General features: G+C 51.7%; 1 protein-coding gene across 1 annotated transcript in view; it reads left to right on the forward strand.

Moving 5' to 3' along the window:
* The window catches only part of PAX7 (paired box 7), a 102,532-nt gene that overhangs the window by 34,256 nt on the left and 41,676 nt on the right, over positions 1 to 26,600 (forward strand). The window contains exon 6 of the mRNA XM_041463465.1: positions 12,155 to 12,354. Coding sequence (XP_041319399.1) covers positions 12,155 to 12,354 — 200 coding nt within the window. The remainder of the gene's footprint in view (positions 1 to 12,154; positions 12,355 to 26,600) is intronic.

Genomic DNA, 26,600 nt, shown 5'->3' on the forward strand with positions numbered 1-26,600 from the left:
TCACAATGAGGATAATTTATGGATTTGTGGTTGTGGTGAAATGGACTGAGCCTGAGTGGGGAGGGTTCGGAGCCAGGTGTTGGAATTTTGGAGGATTTCAGGTCCTTTGCCTGTGGATCGGGAACTTCCAGGGGTTTCCATGGCTCTGGAATGACAGGGAATGGAATGACAGGGAATTCTGTCATTTCCAGACATTCCCACTCATTCCCAGTAATTCCCACTCATTCCCAGCCATTCCCAGCCATTCCCACCCATTCCCAGCCATTCCTGATCATTCCCACCCATTCCCGACCATTCCCACCCATTCCCAGCCATTCCCAGGTCCCGGGAGCTCCAAGGTTGAATATCCTGGTGTAGCTTCCCAGGATTTAAAGAATATCCCAGGAGAACATCCCAACCCTCCCATTTTCCAGAGCTTTGGCTTTTCCCAAATTCCTATTTTTTTTGGAGAAAGTCCTGCCTCCGCTGACTCATTTAGAAAACATCCATGAAAACAAAGGAATTCCAGGTTTTTCCAAAGGCACCTGGGGTTTCCAAGTTGGATTGGCCAGGTGGCTCCCAAGTGTTTCTCTGCCTGGCACTGGGATCTCTCCCTGGAGCTGGGATCTCTGCCTGGAGCTGGGATCTCTCCCTGGAGCTGGGATCTCTCCATGGCTGCCATAGCTCTGGAATTGTCCAGCAGCTCCAGGAGCTCTGGGATTGGAATCTTTGGGAATCTTTGGGCATGGAGGGAAGAGGGGCAGGCCAGGAAATTCTTTGACTCCAGGAAATGTTTCACTTCCACTGGAGCAGGATTTTGGTATTCCAAAGGAATGATCTGTTGGGAATCACGTGGTGGGAAGGTGTCAGGAATCCCACCCGTTCCTTCTGGAACCACCATCTCCAGAGGGCCCAGCCAGGAGTCGGCGCATCTGGGTTTTATTTCCAGTGAAAAGGAATTCCCGCCCTCAGCTTCTCCCTTGTCTGGTTTTCCCTCCCCAAAACCCCTCCAGTCCCAATCCTGGGCTGCAGGAACCACGGAAAAAAGGAAAAGAGAGAAAACCCCCCCCAATGTTGTTTCAGCTCCCAAAACGCCAGGAATCTGGACAATTCCAACTGCTGCAGTTTTGGGAGTGTCTCACATTCCAGGGGAAAGAAATTCCTTAATTAATTCTTCCTGGGATATTTCATTTTTCGAGCCGAGGGTGGGAATTTTCTCCTTGCAGCTCTTCCCTGTTTGGTTTTCCAGGAGTTTCCTTGGGATTTCCAATACTTTTTCCAGCCTTTAGGATCTACGCTATTGGTGGTTTAGCTCAGAACGGGTTTGGTGCCATCCCACGGTGGTTCTGGAGACTCTGAGTGCCAGAACCAGGAGGCTGAGTGTCCACAGGGAACCTGGAGATCCCATGGGGATCTCAGAGATCCCAGCTGGATCCAGGCACAAAATTCCCATCCCTTTGGTGCCATTGTGGTCCCAGGGGAACCAAAAATTTGATGTCAGAGCCAATCCCTGGATAGGAAAGTCCCAACTCCTGTGGGACTGGAAGCTTGGGAGATTCCTCCTGGCTGGTGGCCTTGGGGACATCTGTGTCCTGTGTCCTGGGAAACTCCTTGGGAGCTCCAGCCTTGGGGACATCTGTGTCTTCTGTCCTGGAAAACGCCTTGGGAGTTTCCTCCTGGCTGGTGGCCTTGGGGACAGCCATGTCCTGTGTCCTGGGAAGCTCCTCCTGGGCAGTGGCCTTGGGGACAGCCATGTCCTCCCCTCGCCCAGGACAGCCTGGAGTGGGATTGGCCTCCCTGTCCTTCAGGGGAATTGGTGTCTGAGACCCCAAGGGATAAATTGGGACAATTTCCTGTGGAAATGGGGCTGCAGGGCTGGCCCTGGTGCGAGCAGGGGCTCAGGGCTCAGGGTTCCCATGGATGAGCTGCTCCTGCTGCCGTTCCTGTGAGAAACCAGCTGGGAAGGGAATATTCTGTGCCAAAAACCAGGAAAAATCCTCCGTGCTTCCCTGGTGGTGCTGTGCCCGCTCCATGCACAAGCACCTCAGTGTGGCCACCAGGAATTCCCTGCTGGGCCCTGAGCAGGGGGAATTTGGGATTCCTGCCTTGCCCATGCCTGGGAGGTGGCACAGCTGGGCTCTGTCCCTGTTGGGGGCCGGGAGCTCCATCCCATGAGGAATGGGAACTCCATCCCATGAGGAATGGGAGCTCCATCCCACAATTCCAGCACCTGTGGGAAAGCTGCCAGCCCATTCTTTACTCCTCCTGCCCTGACTGTGACGCCTTTTGGGGCTACCTAAAAACAGTGGCCAGATGAAACGAAGGGAATAAAAAGCAGGTGTATTTATTGAAGGGCCCTCAGGTACATCTCGGGCAGGGACTGCACCCAAAAATGGAGCACAGCTCACGGGTTTTCACACTTTTATAACTTTGGTCCATTTGCATACTGGGGGCTAATCCTCCAATTCCAGCTTCAGGTAATGAAGTCATTTACCCCAAGTTTGCTCCCCCAGCTCCCTTTTGTTTAATCTCTCGGGGCCTGAGGCAGTGAGTGTCCTTGATTGCCAGGCCTGGAGAGGAATTGCTGTGTCTGCCCAAAACGGGAGAACAGCAGCTGCCACTGCGTGTGGAGTTCGGAGTTCTACACTAAAGAACTGCAGGGTTACAAACACATGGAAAATACAAAAGCTCAGACCCTGAGGCATCGGCTGGTGGCTCCGAGCAGCCCCAGGAGAGCGGGAGGAGCCGCTCTGTCCCTCCCCTCGTTCCGCTGCCCTGCCCGGGCCGGCGCCGCCGCATCCCCCGGTCCGACCCCTCCGGGCCCCGCGCCTCCCTCCCTCCATCCTTCCCTCCCTCCATCCCTCCCCCCGCGGCATCCCGGGCTCCTTCCCGGGGGTTTTAATATTCAGGCCGTACCTTCCACATGAGCAGTGCTGAAGAGCCGGGTGTCGGGGTTTATTGATATCACCCGGGGCCGCGCGGGGCTGTCAGCTGCACATTCAGCCTCCCGCGACCCCCTAAGGTGCGGGTCCTGGCAGCTCTAAAGGAATCCGCACAAAAAAAAATCCCTTTTTTTGTTCGGCCCAAGGTGAGACAATGCGGGCAGGGCCCTGCTCCAGATGACAGCGCTGATAAAGGAGCGCGGCGCAGGGATATCTTCCTTTCTTCGCGCTCCTTCATTCAATCCTTCTTTCTGTCACTCGCATTCTCTCCTCCCTGCATTTCCCTTTCTTCTCTTTCTTCTGGCGGCCGCGGCAGGGCCGGGCCCGGGGGTTCAATCGCGGGCGAATGTCACAGCCCCGCTCCCCGGCGCATCCCGGGGCCGCGTCCCGCTCGGGGCCTTTCTGCCGAACGCGTCCCGGGGGTTCCTGACATGAATGGAGAGCTGGGAGCGATTTTTGGGGGGAAGAGCGGGCAGGGGAGGGGGGGAAATGCGGAGAGAAAGAGAGAGGAGGTGGGAGAAACGCGGGAGGGAAAGTGGAGTTTGCGGCGAGGCAGGAGGGTGTGAATATCCACATAGAAATATATTTCTACGTATAAATACATATAAACGTATTTATAAATATATAGAGACTGTATAGAAAATTTATAGTATAGAAAATTAATACCCACAGACACACAGTGAGCAGGCAGGGGATAAAAAAATCAGATATTCCAAAAATCCTCCATGAGTTTTGCTGCATCCCTGATTTCCCAGCTGGAGCACAAGGAGAGGGAAGGAAAGAGGCAGCTCGGGGCCACTGGGATCTGTCCCTGGCATTAGGACCTCTCACTGGCACTGGGATCTCCCCCTGGAACTGGGATCTCTCCTGGGCCCTGGGATCCGTCCCTGGCACTGGGATCTCTCCCTGGCTGCCACAGTTCTGGAGTTCTCCAGCAGCCCCAGGAGCTCCCTCTCTCTGGGATTGGAATCTTTGGGAATCCTCAGGCATGGAGGGAAGTGCTCCTCCTCCTGTGGGGTGATCGCCCTGCTGCCCCATCCGCACCCGCTGGGCCCCTGGCTCCTCCTGTGGGGTTATTTTGGGGTGATCATGCCCCTGCCCCATCTGCACCTGCTGTATTCCCGGTGCCGCCAGAACTTCACATTTTTGTGAAATTGGTTCTTCTTCCCTGAAAGAGCCTGAAACTGAGAGGTCTGGAAGTGTCTGGGCAGGGCCAGAGCAGCAGGAAGCACAGGACAGGGTTGGGTTAAGCTTAGGGTTAGGATTTGGGTTAGGGCTAGAGTTAGGGTTAGGGCTTCTGGCAGACCTGTGCCAGGGTTTGGGATGGGAATATTGCACAATATTACTTAAACTTGTGAAGAAGAAGGATTAGTTTCTGTCCTAAAACTTCTCTCTTGTTTTTTGTATATTACTATATTCTATAACCTTAAACCCTTAAGTTTCCTTCTATGTAATATTATACACTTTTATTTTAACTATACACTAATAATCTTCATTTTATTATTTCATTTTGGAAGCTTTCTCTACAGCCCCAGGTAAAATGCAGTGTTCTCTTGGGGGCCAGCACAGAAAGTCTGAAATTCTCAGAAACCAGGGTCCCAACAGGCTGGAGCTCAGGGTGGGATCCCAGCCAGGTGGGCACTCCCAGGGTGTCCCTGTCCCTGTCCCTGTCCCTGTCCCTGCCAGGAGTGGCACGGATTGATGGATCCCAGTGAGCTGGGCATCCCCCAGGTGTCCCTGTCCCTGGCCCTGGCCCTGGCCCTGGCTGGAGCCATATCCCAGTCCAGGAGTGGCACGGATTGCTGGATCCCAGCCCCAAACTGGAGCTGAGCACCTCCAGGGTGTCCCTGTCCCTGTCCCTGTCCCTGTCCCTGCCAGGAGTGGCACGGATTGGTGGATCCCAGACCCAAACTGGGGCTGAGGGTGAGAAGGAGCAGCCGAGCCCACGGAGCTGCCCCAGGGCCCAGAGGAGCCGTGCCAGAGCAAACAGGGACAGGGAATGTTCCCCTCTGATCCTTCCCCCATGATGTCCCAACCCTGGGTGCCACAGCCACGCTGTCCCTCGGGCCTGGCAGTGTCCCCTGCAGGCAGGGATACAGGCTGGGATCCCTGCCCTGTAAATCCAGGGATTGTCTGGGATGGGATCCCTGTAAATCCAGGGATTATCTGGGATGGGATCCCTGTAATTCCAGGGGTTATCTGGGATCAGATCTCCCATCCCTGCTGTTTTACCCTGTAAATCCAGGGGTTATCTGGGATTGGATCCCTGGAAATCCAGAGATTCCCCAGGATTGGATCTCCCATCCCTGCTGCCTTACCCTGTAAATTGGATCCCTGTAAATCCAGGGGTTATCCAGGATGGGATCACTGTAAATCCAGGAGTTATCTGGGATTGGATCCAATCCGATTCCTGTAAATCCAGATACACCTTGGGCAGTCAGAAACCTCCAAGGCTACACCCAAAATGGACAATGGGCACGAGTTTTTCAGACAATTATAAATTTTTAATAATATATAATGTATAATATAATAATACATAGTAAATAATATATTTATATAATATATAAGTAATATAAGCATAGATAATTGATATAATAAATATAATATAGTATATTTTATAATATATTATATCTGTAGCACCTCCCTCTCTCCGGGCTGGATCCTGCGCCTGCCACAGGCACGAGGCCATGAATATTGAAGTGCCAGAGGGGCCTTTTATGGACCCCACAGATGTGCCGGGACTCGGGGCCGGCCCCATCACCTCGGGCCGCTTGAAAAGGCCGAACAAAAGCCCGGAGAGAGAGGGCGAGGGGCGGAGGGGGCAGGGAGGCGAGGAGCAGGAAAAAGTTGAAAGCGAAGAAAAGAGGGCTGGAGTTGATGGATATTCCATCTGTTTGTGTCCAGGGCACTCACAAAGGACGTGGCTCCCTGTCTGCCCTCCCTCCCTCCCTCCCTCTCTCCCGGGCTGCCGCCGAATGGTCGGGATGGGTTGGGTTTGTTTGTCTCTGGAAGGAGCGGAAAGTTTTGGCGTTTATGGTGTGTGTGGGGACAGGGCCGTGGGGCAGATCCTCGGGATCAGCCCCATGGATCTCACCTGGGATCCCATCTGGATCAGAGCAGTCCCGTGGATCCCATTATTCCCACAGAGAGCTTCTGGGATCCTGTCTGGGATCAGATCAGCTCCATGGATCCTGCTGTTACCAGAGGGATCCTCTGGGATCCCATCTGGATCATATCAGCCCCGTGGATCCTGCTGTTCCCACAGGGATCCTCTGGGATCCTATCTGGGATTAGATCCCTATGGATCCCTGTGGATCCCAAACTGAGCCTTTAACCAAAGGAAAGTTCTGTCTGGAATCCTTGTATATGTTTATTGGATGTTATCTTATCTAAGCAGATATTTTAATGTAAGTATACTTATATCAGCTATTTCATTAATTAATAACAGAAATAAAAACTACATCTTTATAACAAAGTTATTTCAACACTACACATATAAAATCCATTTTAATATTTGTTAAAAGCCAACATTATAATATGTATCTGTAACAGTGCTGGGAACAGCAAAATCACAGCATCCCATTAAATCCCAGGCAGGACAAATCTGCGCCGCCTTTTCGGGCTCCTCAAGGCCCTGTTTGCACCTGGATGGGGTTGGTTGGCTCCTGCCCAGGAAAGAGGATCTGGGAAGGCTGGGAGAGCTCCAATTCCAGCTTCCGGAGCTGCCGGTGGCAGGCCCAGCTCAGGAGAGGATAACTCCCAATGTCCCGCTGATCCCGGCTCATTCCGTGTCCTCCCAGGGCAGCAGGAAGTTCGGGATGTCCCATCCCACCCCTGCTGCCCTACAGGCAAGGCTTGGGCTGGTGGATCCAGGGATTCCTCTGTGCCTGAATCCCAAAGATTCCTCCTTCCTGCCCCACAGGTGAGGCCCAGGGCAAGATCTTAGCTGTAATCATGGGATGGGTCAACTTGGGTTGAGTTGAGTTGGGTAGGGTTGTGTTGTGTTGGGTAGGGTTGGGTTGTGTTGGGTAGGGTTGGGTTGAGTTGGGTTGAGTTGAGTTGAGTTGAGTTGAGTTGAGTTGAGTTGAGTTGAGTTGGCTTGGCTTGGCTTGTTTTGAGTTGGGTTGGGTTGTCTTGGGTTGGGAGCACCCTCCTGCCATAAGCAATGACTCCTTCACCACCCCAGGCTGCTTCCAGCCCTGTCCAGCCTGGACACTTCCAGGGATCCATGGGCAGCCACAGCTTCTCTGGGCACCCTGTGCCAGGGCCTGCCCACCCTCACAGCTGGGAATTCCTTCCCAATATCCCACTTAAACCCCCTCTCTGGCAGTGAGAAGCCATTCCCTGTGTCGCGTCCCTCCATCCCTTGGCAATTGTCTCCATATTTCCTGTGGCTCCTTCAGGCCCTGGAAGGCCATGATGAGGTCACTCCCGAGCTTTGGGACAGTTCAGCCTCCTCTCCAGGTTGAACTATCCCAAATCCTTTGGCCTTTCCTGCTGGGAGGCTGCTCCATCCCATTGATCCCTGTGCACCTGGGCTGGGTTGGATGGAGAGGTCTGGAACAGGGGATCGTCTGGGGGGCTCTCACCTGGGGCTGCTCAGAACTTGCCAGTGCCTTCCAGTGGGTTTTCCTTCCTTCCTTCCGCCACTTCCGCCACTTCCGCCACTTCCGCCACTTCCTTCCTTCCTTCCGCCACTTCCTTCCGCCACTTCCTTCCGCCACTTCCTTCCTTCTGCCACTTCCTTCCCTCCCTCCCTCATCCCATTAAATCCCAGTCGGCCACCTCTGGGCGGGATTTACGGAGCAACCCCGTGGCTGCAGCACTTTCAGGGGGAGTTTGCTGCAGCCAAGTGAAGCACAAGAGGTGCAGCCACGGCCCAGCCAACCTCAATCCCACTTCATCCCCACTCCCACTTCATCCCCAATCCCACACCATCCCCAATCCCACTTCACCCCCAATCCCACATCATCCCCAATCCCACACCATCCCCAATGTCACTCCATCCCTAACCGCACTCTGTCTCCAATCCCATTTTGTCCCCAATCCCACTCCCTCTGTCCCCAGTCCCGCTCCCTCCCCAGTCCCAATCCCGCTCCCTCCCCACCTCTCCCAGCTCGTTTTTAGGGCGGTGGGGCTGGCAGGGAGAGGGAGGGCAGGGCAGGGCCGGGGTCTGGCGGGCAGCTCCGCTCCCCCGGCCCCAGCCCATCCCCGTAATGAATGCGTCCCCACGGCCGGCGCTGCCATCCCGCTGCCAGCGGCTCCAGCACCGGCTGCGGCTCCTTGCGGAGCATCCCGGGCTCAGGCTGAGCCTGGAGAGCCTCGCTGGGGCCGGCTCCTCCTAATCCTGTTGATTAATTTAACTCCGCGGCCAAGAGGAGCCCAGAAGCTGCGGCTGGAGAGGAGGGAGGCGGAGAAGACAGGAATGGGGACGGGGACACGGCCAGGCCCCGACTGCAGACGGCTTTTCCTGGTCCCCTCCTCCAGTTCCAGCCTCCTCCTGCTCCTTCCAAACCCCTCCAAAGGGCTCTTGCTCGTTGCTGCCCAAGCTGAGCCCGCAGCTTTGGTCAGGAATGGATTTTGGGGCCGTAATTCCCACATTTCCTCACGCTGGAATGAGCCCCGGGACAAGGCCAGGTTTCCCTTTGTGATCTTTCCCCACACTGCTCCGGCTGCTCCAGGGAGGGTTATTCCCTTTCCCAGCTCTTCCTGAAGGTGCAGGACTCGGCACTGTCCTACACAAACCCTCAGCAGGTCCCTCCACGGGGTCATGTCTCCCCTTGGCTCCCAAAAATTGCCCAGACATTGGAATATCCCCCTTGGAGCAGGGGGAAGAGCTTCCCACTGCATCCCTGCTGCCACTCCCAGGATGAAACCTCTGCCTTTTTATTCCTGAAATTACAATTTCTTTCCAAAAGCAAAGAGATTTGGGCATTTTGAGCTTTTTATTCTGAGCTGCAGAGCAGTTACTCTGAAATAGAGATGAAAAAACAATGGGATTGCTCCAAAAAAACCCAAATACTGCGGGATGAATGTGAGTCCTGTAACCCACATACTTCTCTTCTGGCTTTCCCTTCTCTCCTGGTTTCCCCTTTTTCCTTCAGTTTTCCCTTTTCCTTTTGGTTTTCCCCGTTTCCTGCCTTGTCCTGCTGGGAGGTTTTCCCCTCTGCTCACTCCCGGCTCTGCTTTTCCTGTCCATCTTTCCCGGGATGAGCTCCCGGTGGAGCTGCTGCCGGCCAGCCCGCTACTTCCCATCCTTCATCCTTCCCACCTAGGGAGGTGCTGCTGGAAATTTGTGCACCTTCCCCTTTGCAGGCTGAGCAAGGCTAAAACACCACCAGGTCATTCCTGCGGCAAAAATCCCTGGAAATTTGAGTGAAAAATTTGGGCGTCCCCCTGCTCCCACTGCTGGCAGCCACTGCTCACACAGGGATGGGTTGGAAAAAATGAAGGGTTTGAGTTTGGGATGAATCCCCAGCCTGGGATTCTCCATAGCTTTGGAAAACCAGTGGCACAGGAGTTTTGGGGAGAACATGGGAATGGATGATCTGGGATATTGCAGCTGGTTGGGAATGGGAACGATCTGTGGGGCTGGGAGGTGAGGGAGCTGCTCGTGGGGCGTGCTGGATGTGCCAGGAGCCCATCCCAGCTGGAAAGCATTCCCTGTCCTTCCCCACATCCCTGCCTGACAGCAGCAGCTGCTCCGGCTGGGAGCAGCTGCTCCCAGGCATTCCCTGGGAGTTTTCCTCGGTTCCAGCTTTGAGGTCGGGCTCTTGGAGCCGGGCACTTGGCACCGGGAGCTGTGGCTGCTGTTCCCAGCCCTTCCCGGCCCCCGGGGTCACTGGGGTGGGGGGGTGGCTCCCGCCGGTTCTGGCACGGCTGGAAAACGGGGATAATGCCTGGCAGGAACCAGGGAAGCTTGGGAATGGAGAGGCTTATGCTGCTCTTGGTATCAGTTATCTCCACCCTTTTCACCCTGGAATCAGCACCACGGTGGGGACAGAGGGTGACAATCCCTTGGCCTCTCCTGAGACCTCATGGACAAATCAGGGATCCTTTAACAGGAGCTGGGGGGGTTTCCCTTCCTAGGTGGAATTTGGCAGAGATCATTTCCCGAGGGGTTTTCCCTGCCCCTGGGAGCTCTGGAGCCCAGGAGCAGGATGGGAGGAGCAGCCAAGCTCATTCATGATGGAGCAGGAGCTTCAGGGAATGTGCTGGAGCTTTCCAGATGTGCCTTTGCTCCTCCAAGGCCCAGATGTGCGGGCTCCTACCTGCCCCACATCATCTGGGGCCCAGATGTGCAGCCCTGCTGTTCTCAAGCACAGATGTTCCTTCTCCTGGAGACCCCAGACCTTCCCTGGGAGTGGACAAATCCCAAAAATCTCATTTAGAAACAAATTCTGGTGACGCGTGGGAGAACTTGGAAATTTTTTAGGATTTTTTCTTTAGGATCTTTAAAATGTGGGGCAGTTGCTGCCCCTCTGAAGCTGTCAGGGAATTTCTCACTGATTTTGGGGGAAGAAATTCAGAAGTAGAAGGGTTTGGATCTAAAAGCTGAACTTGTTTAAGGCATTTAACGGGATGTCAGACCCTGAAGGAGGGAAAACCACTCCAAGGGATGTGTTTTCCTCCAAAAACAATGCCTGGAGCAGAACTCCCTTGGATCCAGCACCTTCTCTGAGGTCCCACAAGCCCCGGGACATAAAAGGAATTTTGTCAGGAATGCAGAGGCTTTTTGTGGTGATCTCAGTACAAACGAGGCGGCTCCGGGGGGATCTGTGCCTCCCACCCCTCAAACCCCCCAGCAGCTGTCGAGAGCCACAGCTGCAGCTCCCAGCGCTGCCAAGAAAAAAAGCAGATTTTTGGGTGATGATAATATAGGAGCCGAACAAAAAAGGGGGAAAAAATAGGCTGGAAAACATGGTTAGAGACTTCAGGGAACTTTATGGTCAAGCTGAGCTTATGCAAACCCTGCTTTAATCCTAAATTAGCAAAGGTTCGCCTGAAAGAAAAAGGACTTTGCTGTGAGCACCATTTGGTTCTGGCTCTCAGTGAGGCTGGGTGGCTCCTGTGGAAAACAACAGCCAGGCTCGGGAAGGGAAAAAATCAATTAGTCCAGTGAATTCTCTGTTTTCTTGGGAAAGAAGGAAGAGGTGGCAGGGCCAGAGCTCCCCCCTCTCAGAGGTCTCCTGTGTCACATTGTCCCTTCTCTGCTGCCCTGGACTGGGGGCACATTTTGTGGCCTGGCTGAGACCCTCCAAAATCAACATCTGCACCCCACAGGGAACCCATAACCCCACATGGAACATCTCTGGAGCCCAGGATTGCTCCCGGAGAGACAACATTGGAGTTCCAGCTCCTCCAAAAGCTGCTGAGAACCTGGGGGATATCCATGTGGGGCCTTCTGCTTGATCTCCAGCCAAAAACATGGAGCAAAACTGGGTTTATTTATTCCAGCTGGGTTCACCAGAGCCTCAGGAGGCCGCACCTGGTGCTGGGATCAAGGCAGGGAGAAGGGAAAGGGAAAAGTCCAGGTGGAGGAATAAGTGACTGATTAAACATTGGGAAAGGACTGAATGGAATCTGAATTCCATAGGAAATTTGGGAGTTGAAGAGCTGAGTTGTCTCCTGTGGGCAGCCCAACCTCCAGCGAAGCCAAACTGGTAGGGTTTTTTCAGCTGTAAAAATTCCCAATTGTTCCTCTTTTCCTTCCTAAGTTTAAAATACTGAAATCTTCAAGCCCAACCCTTGATAAAACACAGGAGAAAATTGGGCAGCACATCATCTGTTGACAACATTTCAGTTCCTGTCTTTTGCAGGGCAAAATGGGCAACTCCGTTACAGGAATTTCCAAGGAAAAATGGAAATTCCTTGAAATAAGCCAGACACTGGGAGTTCTTTTCTCTGTAACAATTTGAATCAGGGACTATGGGCTCCCCTTTTTCTCTGAAAAGTTTTGATTTCCCAAGGTTTTTTTGCAATGTAGGGAAAAATAATGGTAGCAAATGCCATAAACAGCATAAAAACAGTGGATGTTCTGTCCATGGGACAGAGAAACTGGAGATTCTCACCCCTGGAAGTGTCCAAGGCCAGGCTGGACAGGGCTTGGAGCAACCTGGGATAGTGAAAGGTCCCTGCCCGTGGAAAGGGTGGAATGGGCCTCACAGGATCCAATATTTTTCCCCGTGGGACTGAGCCCCCTCTCCTGACCTCCCGTTTCTCCCTCTCCGCAGGGAACCGCCTGGACGAGGGCTCGGACGTGGAGTCGGAGCCGGACCTGCCGCTGAAGCGGAAGCAGCGCCGCAGCCGCACCACGTTCACGGCGGAGCAGCTGGAGGAGCTGGAGAAGGCCTTCGAGAGGACCCACTACCCCGACATCTACACCCGCGAGGAGCTGGCCCAGCGCACCAAGCTCACCGAGGCCCGCGTGCAGGTAAGGCCCGGCCTAACCGCATGCGGCCCGGTCTAAGCCTGCGCTTCCCGGAGTAACCCTGTGCACCCCCGGCTTAACCCTGCACATTCTGGCATGTCCTGTGCAGCCCCGCCTAACCCTGTGCACCCCAGCCTAACCCCACACATCCCAGCCTAACCCCACACATCCCAGCCTAACCTCAGGCTCCCCATCCTAACTCCGCACATCCCAGCCTAACCCCACTCTCCCTGGCCTAACCCTGTGCAGCCCAGCCTAACCCCGCTCTCCCTGGCCTAACCCTGCTCACCCCAGCCTAACCCCGCTCTCCCTGCCTGGAATGTGGCTGCTCCTTCTCTGCTCCTTCACTTCCTTCATCTTAACAGAGAAAAACCTTTGCTAGAACTGGGTTCAAACAATCAAATTAAAGCAGATCTATACTGGAAGCTTCCAGCTGGGCATGGACACACCCAGTCATGGGATTCCTGCAATTTGATAAGGATGATTAATTAGGATTTCTGACTGGTACAATGGGGTGTCCAGTTGTCCCAGGAGCTCGCCCCATGTCAGCCCCAAGGGCTTCTCGGCCCCATTTTCTTCTCAGATTGTGGTTGGAAAACAAAATGTTCTTCTTGGAAATACGGCTCAGCAGCATTTTAGGGATGCGTTAGGAGGTTAATAATTATCCTAAAATCTTGGGGAAATGTAGGAAAACCACCAGGAGCTATGTAACTCTGGGATGGCGCCCCACAGAGCTATGGATCATGGGGAAAACTCAAAGCATCACCTCCCCTTGGAGAGGAGCTGGCAATGAGGCGGCTCCAAGGTGGGAGCCGAGGTCAAACCCAGCTCTGCCTCTCGGGCCCCGTCCAACTTGTTGGCATTCCCACGGATTCAAGGAGGCCCTCTGGATTTGGCCCCTGCAGCAGTACCAGCTGCAGGGTTTGCTTCCCCGTTGGGACCGGCAGCCAAAGTTTGGCATTTTCTCTTGGAGGCCATCCCTCTGCCTGCCCGGGGGGGTTATTCCCGGCTGGAGCTATCCCACATTTCCCAGCCTGGCCCCACGGAGCAGATCGGATTTTGCGACGTTTGCAAGTTCCGCGTGTGAATTTTCAGACAAGTTTTGGGTTTTTTTTTTTTATCCCTTGGATCTCCAGAGAGCACAACAAGGGCAGGCGGTGGGGAGGGAGAGCAGGAGAGGGGAGGAGCGGGAAGGGAGGGTTTGGAGCCGAGAATTCTGACATGGACACGATTAATGGTCCTGGTGGGAGCGGCACAGAGAGCCCCTTATGTGTCCCCCATAAAGGCTGGGGCAGCGGTGTGTGCAAACAGGACCGGGATCGGCAGATCCGGAGATAATGGAATCCCTAGGGAAAAGGGAGGGATTGGAGATTGGGGACTGGGGACTGGGGACTGGGAGGGTTACAGCAGTGAAACCGGGACCCCCACAGTCCATGCCCCCAGCAGGAATCCCGGGCACTGTGGGTGCAGGGAAATGCCTCTCTGGGGCTTTCTCCTGCTGGAGAAACACTCCTGGAATGAGTTTTCCAAAGGAAAATGGGCTTTTCCAAAGGCAAAGGAGCATTTCTAAAGGAAAATGAGCATTTCCAAAGGAAAATTAGCTTTTCCAAAGGAAAGTGAGCATTTCTAAAGGAAAATTAGCTTTTCCAAAGGAAAGTGAGCATTTCTAAAGGAAAATTAGCTTTTCCAAAGGAAAATTAGCTTTTCCAAAGGAAACCAGGCTGGGTTTGCCTGGGTGTATCTGCCTTAGAGTTTTGGGGTTTTCCCCTCCAATGTTTTGGGGTTTTGGAGTTTTCCCCTCCTGGGAATGGGGTGTCCCCCACTCCTGGTTAAGAATTTTTCTCAAAGAATTGTCCAGCACTCCCAGCACTGCAGCAGGTGCTGTCACCTCCCTGCAGCTTCCTCCTGGGAAATCCTGGATTTTCCTGGAGCCATCATCCCTCAAGAGGATGGCTGTGGAGACTAGAAAAGGAAATCCAGACCAACTTAGGCTGGCCTGGCTTTGATCTTGGCCCAGGGAGTTCAGAAGAGTGGATTTGGTGGCCATGGAGGATCAGGGATGTTTGGAGCCTGGGAAAATGGCTCATTAAGGGAATGAAGCCACCCAGGGTTGGAATGTGTGAATTCTCTCGTTTTGTTTTTCATGTTTTTGCCCTAATTGTGTAGGTGGGCACAAGCTGAGCATGGGATAGAAAATGGATGTTCCTGTGGTAAATAATGGAAAAAATGGGATTTTGAGGGAGATCAGAGTTTAGGGAACACTGTGGGATGAGGCACAAGGGACACTGAGGAAGAGGGGAAGAGCCCCAAAATGCCATGGAGAGCACAAACCTTTCCCAAGGATCTGGGAGAACGGAGGGGGGAAGGACAAGCCAAAAAAAAACCAAAAACAAAAACAAAAAAAACCCCAACCCCAATTAGTTAATTAATTTAATTTAAAAAGCCCTTCTCCCTTGTCCCAAGCTGGGATCTCCCAATTCCTCCCTGCTCCCAGGCCCTGGGTGAGGAGGCTCCTGCCAGGGCTGTGCAGCAGCTGCTCTCTGAGGCACATTCCTGCTGCCTTTCTCATTCCAGCAGCCTGGCACGGGCGGCTCCTTCCCACCACCTGATTTTCTGGATATCAGGGCTGATCTTCCGCCGCCTCTCGGGACCTGCAAACATCACTCAGCCAAGATCTTATGCAAAAAAAATTTTAAAAAATAGCCCCACACAAAGACAAACCCACATGAGCACATCCAGCAGGGAATCTTCCCCCACCTCGGGGGCTCTCTGCTGTCTTGACTGAGTTTTTAAGCCAAGAGTTGAGTTTTGGGTGTAAAATGGCACAAAGGCAGCAGGGCCAGCTCAGAGCACGGGTTGTTTATGAGGCATGGAGGGACAGGACAAGGGAGAATGGCTCTAAACTGAAAGAGGAACAGCTCAGATGGGATATCTGGAAGAAATTTCTCCCTGTGAGGGTGGGCAGGCCCTGGCACAGCATTCCCAGAGAAGTTGTGGCTGCCCCTGGATCCCTGGCAGTGCCCAAGGCCAGGCTGGACGGGGCTTGGAGCAGCCTGGGACAGTGGAAGGTGTCCCTGCCATGGCAGGGGTGGCACAGGAGGGGCTTTGAGGTCCCTCCAACCCAAACCGCCCCAGGATTCATTCCATTATTCATTTCATGACTCATTCCATGACTCATTCCATGATTCCATGAAGGGCTTTGCCAATATCTGACCGTCTTCCTCATCCGTGAGCTCCACGTGTGGGGTAGGGGCAGAGGCATGGAGGGGTTTGTGACCCCAGAGAGGGACAGGAGAGCAGCTGCCCCACATCTGGTCCTCGTTCCACTCATCCCCTGGATCACAGCTCAGGGTGGCTTTCTTCCTGCATCCTGTTCCTGTTCTGAATCCTATTCCTATCCTATTCCTGCATCCTATTCCTGCATTCTGTTCCTGCATCCTATTCCTAATCTTATTCCTTCCTATTCCTATTCCTATTCCTATTCCTTCGTATTCCTATATCCGATTCCTGCATCCAGTTCCTGTTCCTATATCCTATTCCCATTCCCATTCCTGTTCCCGTTCCCACTCCTATTCCTGTGCTGCAATCCCCCTTTGACACTCCCTGGGCAATTCCAAGGGGATTTATTTTTCCCTCTCTCTGCCCCTCTCTGGCAGAGGGCGAGCCCCCGAGTGCCGCTCGCTGTCCCCATCCCGGCGCTCCCGTTCCCGTTCCCGTTCCGTTCCGTGCCCGGCCGGCTGCGGGAAGCCGCGGGCTGTGTCCGCCCCTCCCGGCGGGCCCGGAGCCCGGCGGGGCCCGCAGCTGTCGGGATAACTGGAGCTCTGACACGTTGACAGCTCCTAAACCCCACGAGCCGGACGGGCCCGGGGCAGCCGCGGCGGCTCCGGTTTCCCGCGGCTCCCGGGAGGCCGAGCGGGTCTGGCCGGGTCACGGCCGCGTTTGGGCGCTGGGGATGCGCGTTCCAGCTCCGGCTTCCAGGGGGATGAGGGTGAACGGGTTAATCCCAGGCTGAGCCGAGCCGGGGATGAGCCCGCGCGGATTTCCGTGGGAATTCCAGGGATTTGCCCCTGTGCGAGGCAATGTCCTGACTCAGGGAATGTCCTGAAGGAATTCTCACCCATCTGTGAGCTCCCCTTCCCTCCCGCCCTGCCAGAAAACAATCCGTGAATGTCCCGGGCGTTAGGGAATTAACAGGAATTCACTCCGTTCATTTGGTGGGAGCTTTGATTTTGATCTTGGATGTTTTCTGGGATTTTTCACCCGTTTTTGTGATTATCTCACGGATGATGTCAAAATTTTGATGGGGGGGGGGCGGAAAAAAAAAACCCCAAACCTTAAAAGGCATTTTGTGACAACTTTGAAGCTTTTCTCCCTGGCTCTTCTCCTGGTGGAGGGACTTTTTCCCAGAACAATCCATTTCTCATAAACAATGGGGAATTTGTTTGTGGGGTGGAATTCAGCAGGAAAATCCTTTTGCCAGGAGATTCTTCTGTAGGTGTAGAAATGACCTCTCCAAGGTGTTGGTGTCACAAAAGCCACCAGGCTGCAGCCATGGGGCTGGGGAGCTGGAATTAATCCTTGTCCTGGGCAATCCCAGCTGTGGAGTGCTTTTCCCAAAGCTGTTCCGTTTTTAGGGTGGGTTGCCAACAACCCTCACTGTTTATTTCTGTTGTTTAACTGGCAAGAAGAAATGGGAAGTAAAACAAAACTGTCCAAATTATCAACTTCCAACTTAGAGATTTCTCCACTGGGAATGTTTTCCATGAATATTCCCTGGTGCAGAGGGAATATTTCCAAATATTCTCCTTCTTTTCCTGGTGCTGTGATTGAGCCAGGGATTGAAGGCTCTGAAATTTTACATCCAAAAGATCAGGTAAGATTTCTCCCCCCAAAAAACCACAGAGGGTATTTTTGGCTCCTCAGCATCACCTGGGGGTGATAAAAAGTCTTGGAGCAATCCTGGGATCTGGGAGCATTCCACAGAAATGTGGATTTTTGGGGATATTTCATTCAGGGCTGCAGCACCTCAGCCCCACAAAAGGAATTCCATGGGTGGCTTCAGTGTTGGTTAATTACAAATGTATTTATTTTTTGTTGTGAGGTAGGATTAGGAGAAAGGTAAAATAGGTTTAAAATTCAATTAATAAATTATAAAATTATTTATTAATAAATTAATACATTAGTTTAAATTTAATAAATTAATAAATTTATTATTTAGTATTTAAGAGAAAGAGCAATAAGAATTAAAATTAAGTTTTTAGAATACCTTTTTGTTTTCTTAACATTACATTTGCATTTACATTTACCACACTGAGAAATTCCCTTCTCCATGGGAAGGAGCTGCAAGATCCAGCAGAAAATCCTTCCCCACCTGGTCTTCAGGCAAGGATGAATTGTCTGAATTTGAATTCCAAGCCCCAGCACCTGGACAGGAAGGGCTGGAGAGGGACTTTGTGAAGGGTCTGGGGTGCGAGGACAGGGGAGTGGGAATTCCCTGGAGGAGGGAAGGTTTAGGTGGGATTTTGGGAGGAAGTTCCTGGCTGTGAGCTGGGGAGGCCCTGGGAGAGCAGCTGGAGATCCCTGGAAGTGTCCAAGGCCAGCTTGGAGCACCCTGGGATGGTGGGAGGTGTCAAAATGGGACCGGGATCATCCTGTAGGGATCTGTAGGGCCAGCTTATTTAGGATGTGGGGCAGTGAATCCATGACCCAAAGGGAGAATTCCATATCAGAAAATGCTCCCTGGAGCCTGATTCCCCTCCTCTGAGGAATGGAGGATCCAGGAGGATTCCCTCCTGGAGGATTCTCCTTTGAGGCATGGAGGATCATTTTACTGATCCCAGAGGATCCCTCCACCCACAGAATGGGATCCTCTGGGGTCAGTAAAACCAGATTTTAGATCAAATCATGGATTTTGTGCCGGGATTGGAAAAAATCTGTGATTTTGGAATGGGAACCTTGGAGCTGCCTGCTCTGGCTCTTTCTGCTGCCCTGCCTTTCCTTGAGCCTGGGGGAGCCCCTGGTTGAGTCCTTGAGCCCCTGGTGCCCCGCAGGGGTGGGAATGGTTGGGTTTTCCAGAGGTCAAAGCCCTGCAGGAGCCCCAGTTTGTGTTTCCTGGCTGCCCCACACTTTTGTATTTGCAGGGACCCCCATGGCAGGGAGGAATGATGAACCTGACTCCATGTTCTCAGGCTAATTTATAACTTTATTATACGATTTTATATTAAAGAATACCATACTAAACTATACTAAAGAATACAGAAAGGATACTTACAGAATGCTAAAAAGATAATAATGAAACTCGTGACTCTCTCCAGAGTCCTGACACAGCTTGGCCCTGACTGGCCAAAGAGTGAAAACAACTCACAGCAGAATGCAGTGAAACAATCACCTGTGGGTGAACAATCTCCAAACACATTCCACATGAGCACAACACAGGAGAAGCAAATGAGATAAGAATTGTTTTCCTTTTCTCTGAGGCTCCTCAGCTTTCCAGGAGAAAAATCCTGGGTGAAGGGATTTTTCAGAGAACGTGAATGCCACACCACACCAAACCCGCCGGGCTGCACACATTTAGGGCAGCAGGGTCTGTCCCATTGGCCCCAAACCAAACAGGGCCTCTGGGGCTTTCAGCAGCAGAGCTTCTACCCCAAGACTTCCTCCCCAACCAGGGCAGGGACCAAACGCTTCATGCTCCCCATGCCAGAGCTCCAGTTCCAGCCCAGTAAAGCCCAGTAAGGGTGCAGTGGCCAAGGCTTCGCCCTCCCCAGGGACAGGTTTGGTTCATGGGCTCAGCACTGGGAATGTTTCCCACAATCAGGAGCAGGATTTGCTGGGTCAGGTTTTAATCCTCGAGCCACTGAAGCTTTTCCCCAGAGCTTTTCTTGGCAGAGGAGATCTCAGTGGCAGGGCTGGAGGTGCTGCTAAACCCGGCCTGGCTGAGCCAGGAGCAGCAGAAATCTGCCCCTGACACCTCCTGCAGCTCCCAGGGGTGCCAGCATCAAAGCTGGCCCCGAAATGTTCCAGAACAGCTCTTAAAGTGTTGAGGTTTGGCTGCCAGGAGAAAAATATTTATAAAATATTTATAAATTATTTATAAAATATTGCAGCTTTCACACAGCACCCAGCCCTTCCTGGTGCTTGTCACCTGCCCCGAGTGCCAGCTCAGACCCGGGGTTAGGCAGGGATAATCAGGGAAGCAAAACACAGAGATGGGTTTAAAGTTTATATTTGATTTACATTTAAAATAAATTATAATAATTGATGTAATTATTATATTTGGTTTATATTTTATATAGATTATAATCATTTATATAAAGGTAACATTTTATTTCTATTTAATATACATTATAATAATTGATGTAATTATTATATTTGGTTTATATTTTATATAGATTATAATCATTTATATAAAGGTAACATTTTATTTCTATTTAATATACATTATAATAATTGATATAAAGTTAATATTTTATTTTAGCAGCATTTCCTTTGCCAGCTGAAATCACCCCTGGCAAGGGGGTGATTACTAATGCATTTATTTTTCTGTTGTGAGCTAGGATCAGGAGAAAGGTAATGTAGGTTTAAAGTTTTAAAAGGATATCAAGAAAAATTTATTAACAGTAATTAAAAGAAGGAGCATAATAAGAAATTAATAAGAATTTGAGTAAAATTTTTAGAATTTTTTTTCTTTACAGGGTTAGACAGGGATAATCAGGGAAGCAAAACACAGAGGTGGGTTTAAAGTTTATATTTAATTATATTTAATATAAATTATAATAGTTTATATGAAGTTCATATTTGATTATAGCAGCATCTCCTCTGCCAGCTGAAATCACCCCTGGCAAACAGAACTTGTAAAATGTGGAGCTGGAAAACACTGATTGCAAACAGTGGCCAAAAGCTGCTTTGTTCCATTTTATTTATAAATATTATTGATTCTGTGCTGAGGGGTAAAGCTGCGGCACTGGGCAGGGCAGGGCTTGGAGCTGGGAGCTTCAGCCTGGCTTTAGGAGTCTCATGTAGAAGTGGAACCTCTATCCCATTCCCTGTTATCCCATTTCCCCATTATCCCATTTCCCCATTATCCCATTCCCTCTATCCCATTCCCTCTATCCCATTCCCTGTTATCCCATTCCCCCCTACCCCATTCCCTCCATCCCATTCCCCCTCTATCCCACTCCCCTCTATCCCATTCCCTTGAGGATATTTTTAGGGAAAATTGCAGCCCTAGAGGAACCAATGTCCCAGTGAAATATTTCCCTGCTCACAAGGACTCGTTTAACCAAAGCCAGGCGGTTTCCCAAAAAAACCCCACTCACCTGTTCACTGAAATCCTGCAAACAGCTGCCACCTCCAGGAACAGGGATGTGCCAGCAGAAATTCAGGCTGAATTCCCTGGATAATCTCATTTGTGAGGAGCCATTTGTTCTGCTCCACTAACCTGGTTTAAAATGGAATATTTCATATTTATCTCCACCACATCACCCACCAGAGGAAGAGGCTCAGCACTGAACTAGAGCAGGGAAAAAACCCCAAATGGGCCCAAATCTGTGTGTCCTGCTGGGATTTTTTTCCCTGTTCTGTCAGGAATTCTCTCGGTGGCCTCTGTGATGCTCCCACGTCCCTGGTGTCACAACCAGCAGAGGAAACATCCCCACTGTGGTGTGGTGTGGATTTAGGAGATTCCCACCTGGAAGGGTGGAGCAGGGAATATCCCAGGGCTCTCCCCAGCACCAGTTCCTCCCTAAAACTCCTCTGCACCCCCTGAATTCCAGGTTTTTGGTAGGACAATGCCCTGCTGTGTCTCAGGAGAGGCCCTGAACTGGCAAAATCCCCTTGAAATCCCCCAAGGAATATTTGGGGTATTCTGACCCAGCAGAGTCCCCTTTTTCCAGCTGGGAAGGGCCCTCAGCCACCCCAGTGAAATATTTGGGGTGTGCTGAGGTCCTGACCTGGCAGAATCTCCTTTCTCCAACTGGGAAAGGCCCTCAGATGACCCTATGGAGTATTTGGGGTGTCCTGAGGCAAAATCCCCTTTCTCCAGCAGGGAAGAGCTCAGCCCACCCTGTGAAGTATTTGGGGTGTGTTGAGGCCCTGAATCCCCTTTCCCCAGATGGGAAAGGCCCTCAGCTGACCTTTTTGGAGTATTTGGGGTGTGTTGAGGCCCTGACCCAGCAGAATCCCCTTTCCCAGCTGGGAAGAGCCCTCAGCTGACCCCGTGGAACATTCTGGGTGTGCTGAGGCCATAAAAGAGCCTTTCCCACCTGGTTCCTGCAGCCCCTGAGCACAAACAGGTGCTGCAGCCCCTTGGCTTTCCCAGCCCTGTTTCCATTTATTTCCTCATCCACCCCATCCATCTTTCTCCCACATCAAGTCCTGATTAGGCTGAGCAGGAGCACAACAGGGGTTTTTTTCCCCTCTCACAGGAGGCTCTTTTTGACCTTCCTTTCCTCTCCTTGTCTGACAAATTGTGGGAGCTGACCCAGAGCTGGGATAATTCGCTCCAGCCCCATCCTGGCAGGCAGCTGCTCCAGCAGGGTGTCTCAGTTTGAAAAGACAGGTGTGTGCTAAGGAAGGCAGGAGCCTCCCCTGAAATGGAAAATGTAAACCCCCTCCCTCTGAACTATTATGATTTGGAAATTAAGGGGCTCTCAGGCAAAGATACAGAAGCATGAATAACAATTCTTTACTAGGGAAGAAAAATTTTAAAGCAAACAAACAACAACAACAACAACAACAACAACAACAACAACAACCCTGGCGTCCCAGAATCTCAGATTCTATCCAGGTAGGAATGCTTGGCTCCTCCCCTGGGCAGAGCATCTCCCAGTGGGATGCTGGAATTTGATCAGCCATGCAGGGACACTCACTGGCCATGGACAGAAGAGATCTCCTGGAGGGAGGATTGGTTGTGGAAGAGATAAAGAAAACTGCCCAATGAACAGAAGAGAACTGCCCCACAGATAGGAATAGAATACACAGCCCCACTTCCAACCTAAGATACAGGAGGCCTGAGGGATATTCAGGATATTCAGGATACCAGGATCTCCCTGATATTCAAGAGTGTGGCTGAGCAAGGTGCAGTGGCACAATGACTCCTTGGGTATCTCCATCCCAGCTTTTTCCATCCCCTCTCTGCTCCCTCTCAGCAATGCCAGGTGGTTTCTAGGACACATTTCTTTATTTAAGGCATTATTTGGGAACTGATCCATGGGGAAAACCCCAAAAGCAGCAGGTACAGCTCCTCTCGAACCAGCAGCTGCTGATTTTCCTGCTGCTGATTCTTCCCCCAGCCCTTTCCCCAAGGGCTGGCCCCAAATTCTGGGTTGGTTCTGCAGTGTCTGGGGAAGGGAGTTTGGGGTTGGCTCTGCGGGATTTGGGGAAGGGAGTTTGGGACTGGTTCTGCAGTGTCTGGGGATGGGATTTTGGTGTTTTTTCAGAAGGATATGGGAAGAGATTTTGGGTTTGGTTCTGCAGCATCTGGGGAAGGGAGTTTGGGGTTGACCCCCAAGGTGTGGGAACCCCTCTGTAAGCGCAGCCTCAGAGAAACCTCCCCGGCAGCTCCCAACCTTCCTCCTCTCCCTCCTCTCCCTCCTCTCCCTCCTCCATGGCAGCTGGAGCGGGCCAGGCTCCACGCCAGGCTCGCCATGGTGTAACAGGATCCCGTGGCAGGGAATCTTTCGGGGCTGATAAACCCCGAGCAGGCGGGAATGAAGGCAGGTTCCCTTTGAAGTGCACCTCGCATTACAGCGAGCTGCTCCAGCCTCGGGATTTCAACCACCAATAAAATGATTTATGAGCATAAAAGGCCCCAGCCACCTTTGAGCTGGGGGAAGGGGAGGAATTGCAAACGTCATTAGCTGCAGAGGCTCTGCTTTTTCTTGGGGTTAGAAATGAGGGGCAGAATGGACCTGTTTGGGGCATGAAAGGAAAAAATGAAAAAATGAAAAATTAATTTGTTGACAATAAATAACATAACTAAATATTTATAATATATAATAATATAGATTAATGTATAATAATAAAAACATATTTATTTACAGTAAATAACTGTATTCTATGTTATAAATATAATAAGAATATATTTATAACATAGAATAATATATAATATAATATTATAGAATATAGTAATATATTTAAATAATTTATTAACAAATGGCACATACTTGTGGGGCTGCAGCCTCCAGCCACGCTCGGTGGGAAAAGCTGCTTTAAACTCCTGGGAACCTCTTTTGGGGCAGGTGGATTTTTTTGGGTTATCATTTCTTGTTTGTTTGGCTCCAACAAAAGCCAAGGTCTTGCGCTGGCTCCGGCACCTTCCGGAGTGAAAGAGCCTCAATCTGAGCTGGCTGAGTGTGGAAATGGCCCAAAATGTGAAAAATAAGGGTTTTATCCTCAGTTTAACCTGTGTAAGGACTCAAATTGGTTGATTTCAATCCCAAAAGCAACAGTTTTCCTGGAGTCACAGAAGGAGCGTAATTAGGAACTGGATTTCCTGGCTGATAATCCTCTCCCTTGGAGTTTATCTTCCCTTTCTTCTCCAACACTGCAGACCAAAAAGGCTCATCCCCAGGGTGGCTCTACCTGGCTGTAAAAGGATCCCGAGGATCCTTTCATCTCTGATAAAACAAAGGAATTACGCCGGGTGGGGGAAGCGGGATGGGAGGTGCCGCTCTCACACAGGTGGATTTTAATCCTGAACAGATTTAAAGTGTAAATGAGACAAAAATCCCCTCACATGGGGCGTGAAACGGCACAAATCAGTTCTGAGCTGTGTTTTGAGCACACAAGTCAGACCCCAGGGCAGCCAAGTCCTCCTGTCCCACCCTAGAACATCTCACTCCACATCTTCTTCCACCTCATCCCAGGTGGATTTGCAGCCTCTGGCTCTTGGCTGGGAAAAGAAAAAGAACTTTCCCTCCCTTGGGGAGGTCAGGAATTGCTGGGTGGCTTTGGCATTCCTGAGGTTCCCTTCCTCTTCCTCTTTCTGTGCCTGGATTTGGATTTTGGCCATGGTTTTGCTTCAGGTGTTGGACTTTGATGTCTGCACTGGATCTTGATCTTTGTGGGGTGTCAGCTCTTCCAGGCCTAGCCCTTTCCTCTGCAAAGAAAGGTTTATTCCTTTCCTTTTCCTCTGCAAAGAGAAGATTTCTCTCCTCCTCTGCAAGATTTCTTTATCTCATTTTCCTCTGCAAGGAGAAGGTTTATGTCTCTCCTTTTTCTTTGCAAAGACAAGGTTTATTCCTCTCTTTTCCTCTTCAAGGAGGTTTCTTTCTCTCCTTTTCCTCTTCAAACAGGTTTATTCCTCTCTTTTCCTCTGCAAAGAGGTTTCTTTCTCTCCTTTTCCTGTGCAAAGACAAGGTTTATTCCCCTCTTTTCCTCTGCAAAGAGAAGATTTCTCTCCTTTTCCTCTACAAAGACAAGGTTTACATCTCTCCTTTTTCTCTGCAAAGACAAAATTTCTTTCTCTTCTTTTCCTCTGCAAGGAGAAGGTTTATGTCTCTCCTTTGTAAAGACAAGGTTTATTTCCCTCTCTTCATCTGCAAGGAGGTTTATTCCTCTGTTTTCCTCTTCAAGGAGGTTCCTTTCTCTCTTTTTCCTCTGCAAAGACAAGATTTCTTTCTCTCTGTTTCCTCTGCAAAGACAAGGTTTATTTCTCTCCCTAAGCACCAGAAATCCCCAAGCTGTGGGAGTGGAAGGGACAGGAGCAGAGCAGCCCACAGCCCCAATTCCAAACTGGAATTTGCACTCGTGCAGGACGAGAAAAGGGCCGGGGGATCCTCTTTGCATGACCAGGGCACACAAAAGGTTATTCAGGTTATTTCTTTATTCCTTTGTGCTGCTCCCCGCTCCCAGAACCTTCCGTGGACAGGGCTGGATGAATGCAAAGTGCTCAGGGTCCATTCAGGGCTCTCCCTCAGCCCTGTCCCAGATTTGGGGCATTTGGGTGCCAGGAGCCGCGGCCCTGCTGGCCCCGGTGCCTCGGAGCTCAGGGGATGTGAGTGACCCATTTCTGTCACCCCACTGAGGGCTCTGGGCAAGCAGGGCTCGGTGCCAAGGAGCTGCCAGGGCCCCACAAGCCTCCCAGAGCTCGCTGACACCGTGAAGGGAGCCGGGGCTTTCTGGTGCTTGCGGTGTGAAAACCGGCAGGAAACGGGGCCTGGCCGGGCCTGGGCCTGCCTGAGGCACCGCGGCCCCGGGAGCGGGGTTTGCTCAAACGGACCCCAGAGCAAACCCAGGAGCGGGGAACAGGTCCAGGAACCCCAGAGCAACCCCACAGGGAACCCCAGACATGGGGAACAGGTCCAGGAACCCCAGAGCAACCCCACAGGGAACCCCAGAGCAGCCCAGGAACGGGGAACAGATCCAGGGAAAGCCAGAGCAACCCCAGAGCACCTGGGAATGGGGAACAGATCCAGGAACCGCAGAGCAACCCCACAGGGAATCCCAGACGTGGGGAACAGATCCGGGAACCCCAGAGCAACCCCACAGGGAACCCCAGAGCAGCCCAGGAATGGGGAACAGATCCAGGAACCCCAGAGCAGCCTAGGAACAGGGAACAGGTCCAGGAACCCCAGAGCAACCCCACAGGGAAGCCCAGAACAGCCCAGGAACAGGGAACAGGTCCAGGAACCCCAGAGCAAACCCACAAATGAGGTTTGGTCAAATGGACCCCAGAGCACCCCAGGAAAAGGGAACAGATCAAGGGAACCCCAGAGCAACCCCAGAAATGGGGAACAGATCCAGGGAACCCCAGAGCAAGCCCAGAGCACCCCAGAAATGGGGAACAGATCCAGGGAACCCTAAACCTGAGAGGAAGCTCAGGGGACCTTCCCAGCAGACACGAAGGGGAGGCAGAACCCCCTGAGTGAAAATGGCCTTTTCCTGTCAGAACAATGCCCAAGAATGGGGAATCCTTTATAGGGAACTCGATAGAAAGGTGCTCACTTTGAGATTGGGATCCTGATGGTGTTTGTGGGACCACGGTTCTGTGGTGTCTGGGAAGGGAGTTTGGGGTTGGCTCTGCAGGATTTGGGGAAAGAATTTAAGGTTGGCTCTGCATGATTTGGAGAAAGAGTTTAGGGTTGGTTCTGCAAGATTTGGGGAAGGGAGTTTGGGGTTGGTTCTGCAGTGTCTGGGAAGGGAGTTTGGGGTTGGCTCTGCAGGATTTGGGGGAGTTTAGGGTTGGTTCTGCAGGATTTGGAGAAGGGAGTTTGAGGTTGGCCTCCAAGGTGTGGGAGCCCTTTTGT

This window comes from Pyrgilauda ruficollis, unplaced genomic scaffold, assembly GCF_017590135.1.
Source record: "Pyrgilauda ruficollis isolate IOZ18807 unplaced genomic scaffold, ASM1759013v1 scaffold165, whole genome shotgun sequence".
Lineage (NCBI taxonomy): Eukaryota > Metazoa > Chordata > Aves > Passeriformes > Passeridae > Pyrgilauda > Pyrgilauda ruficollis.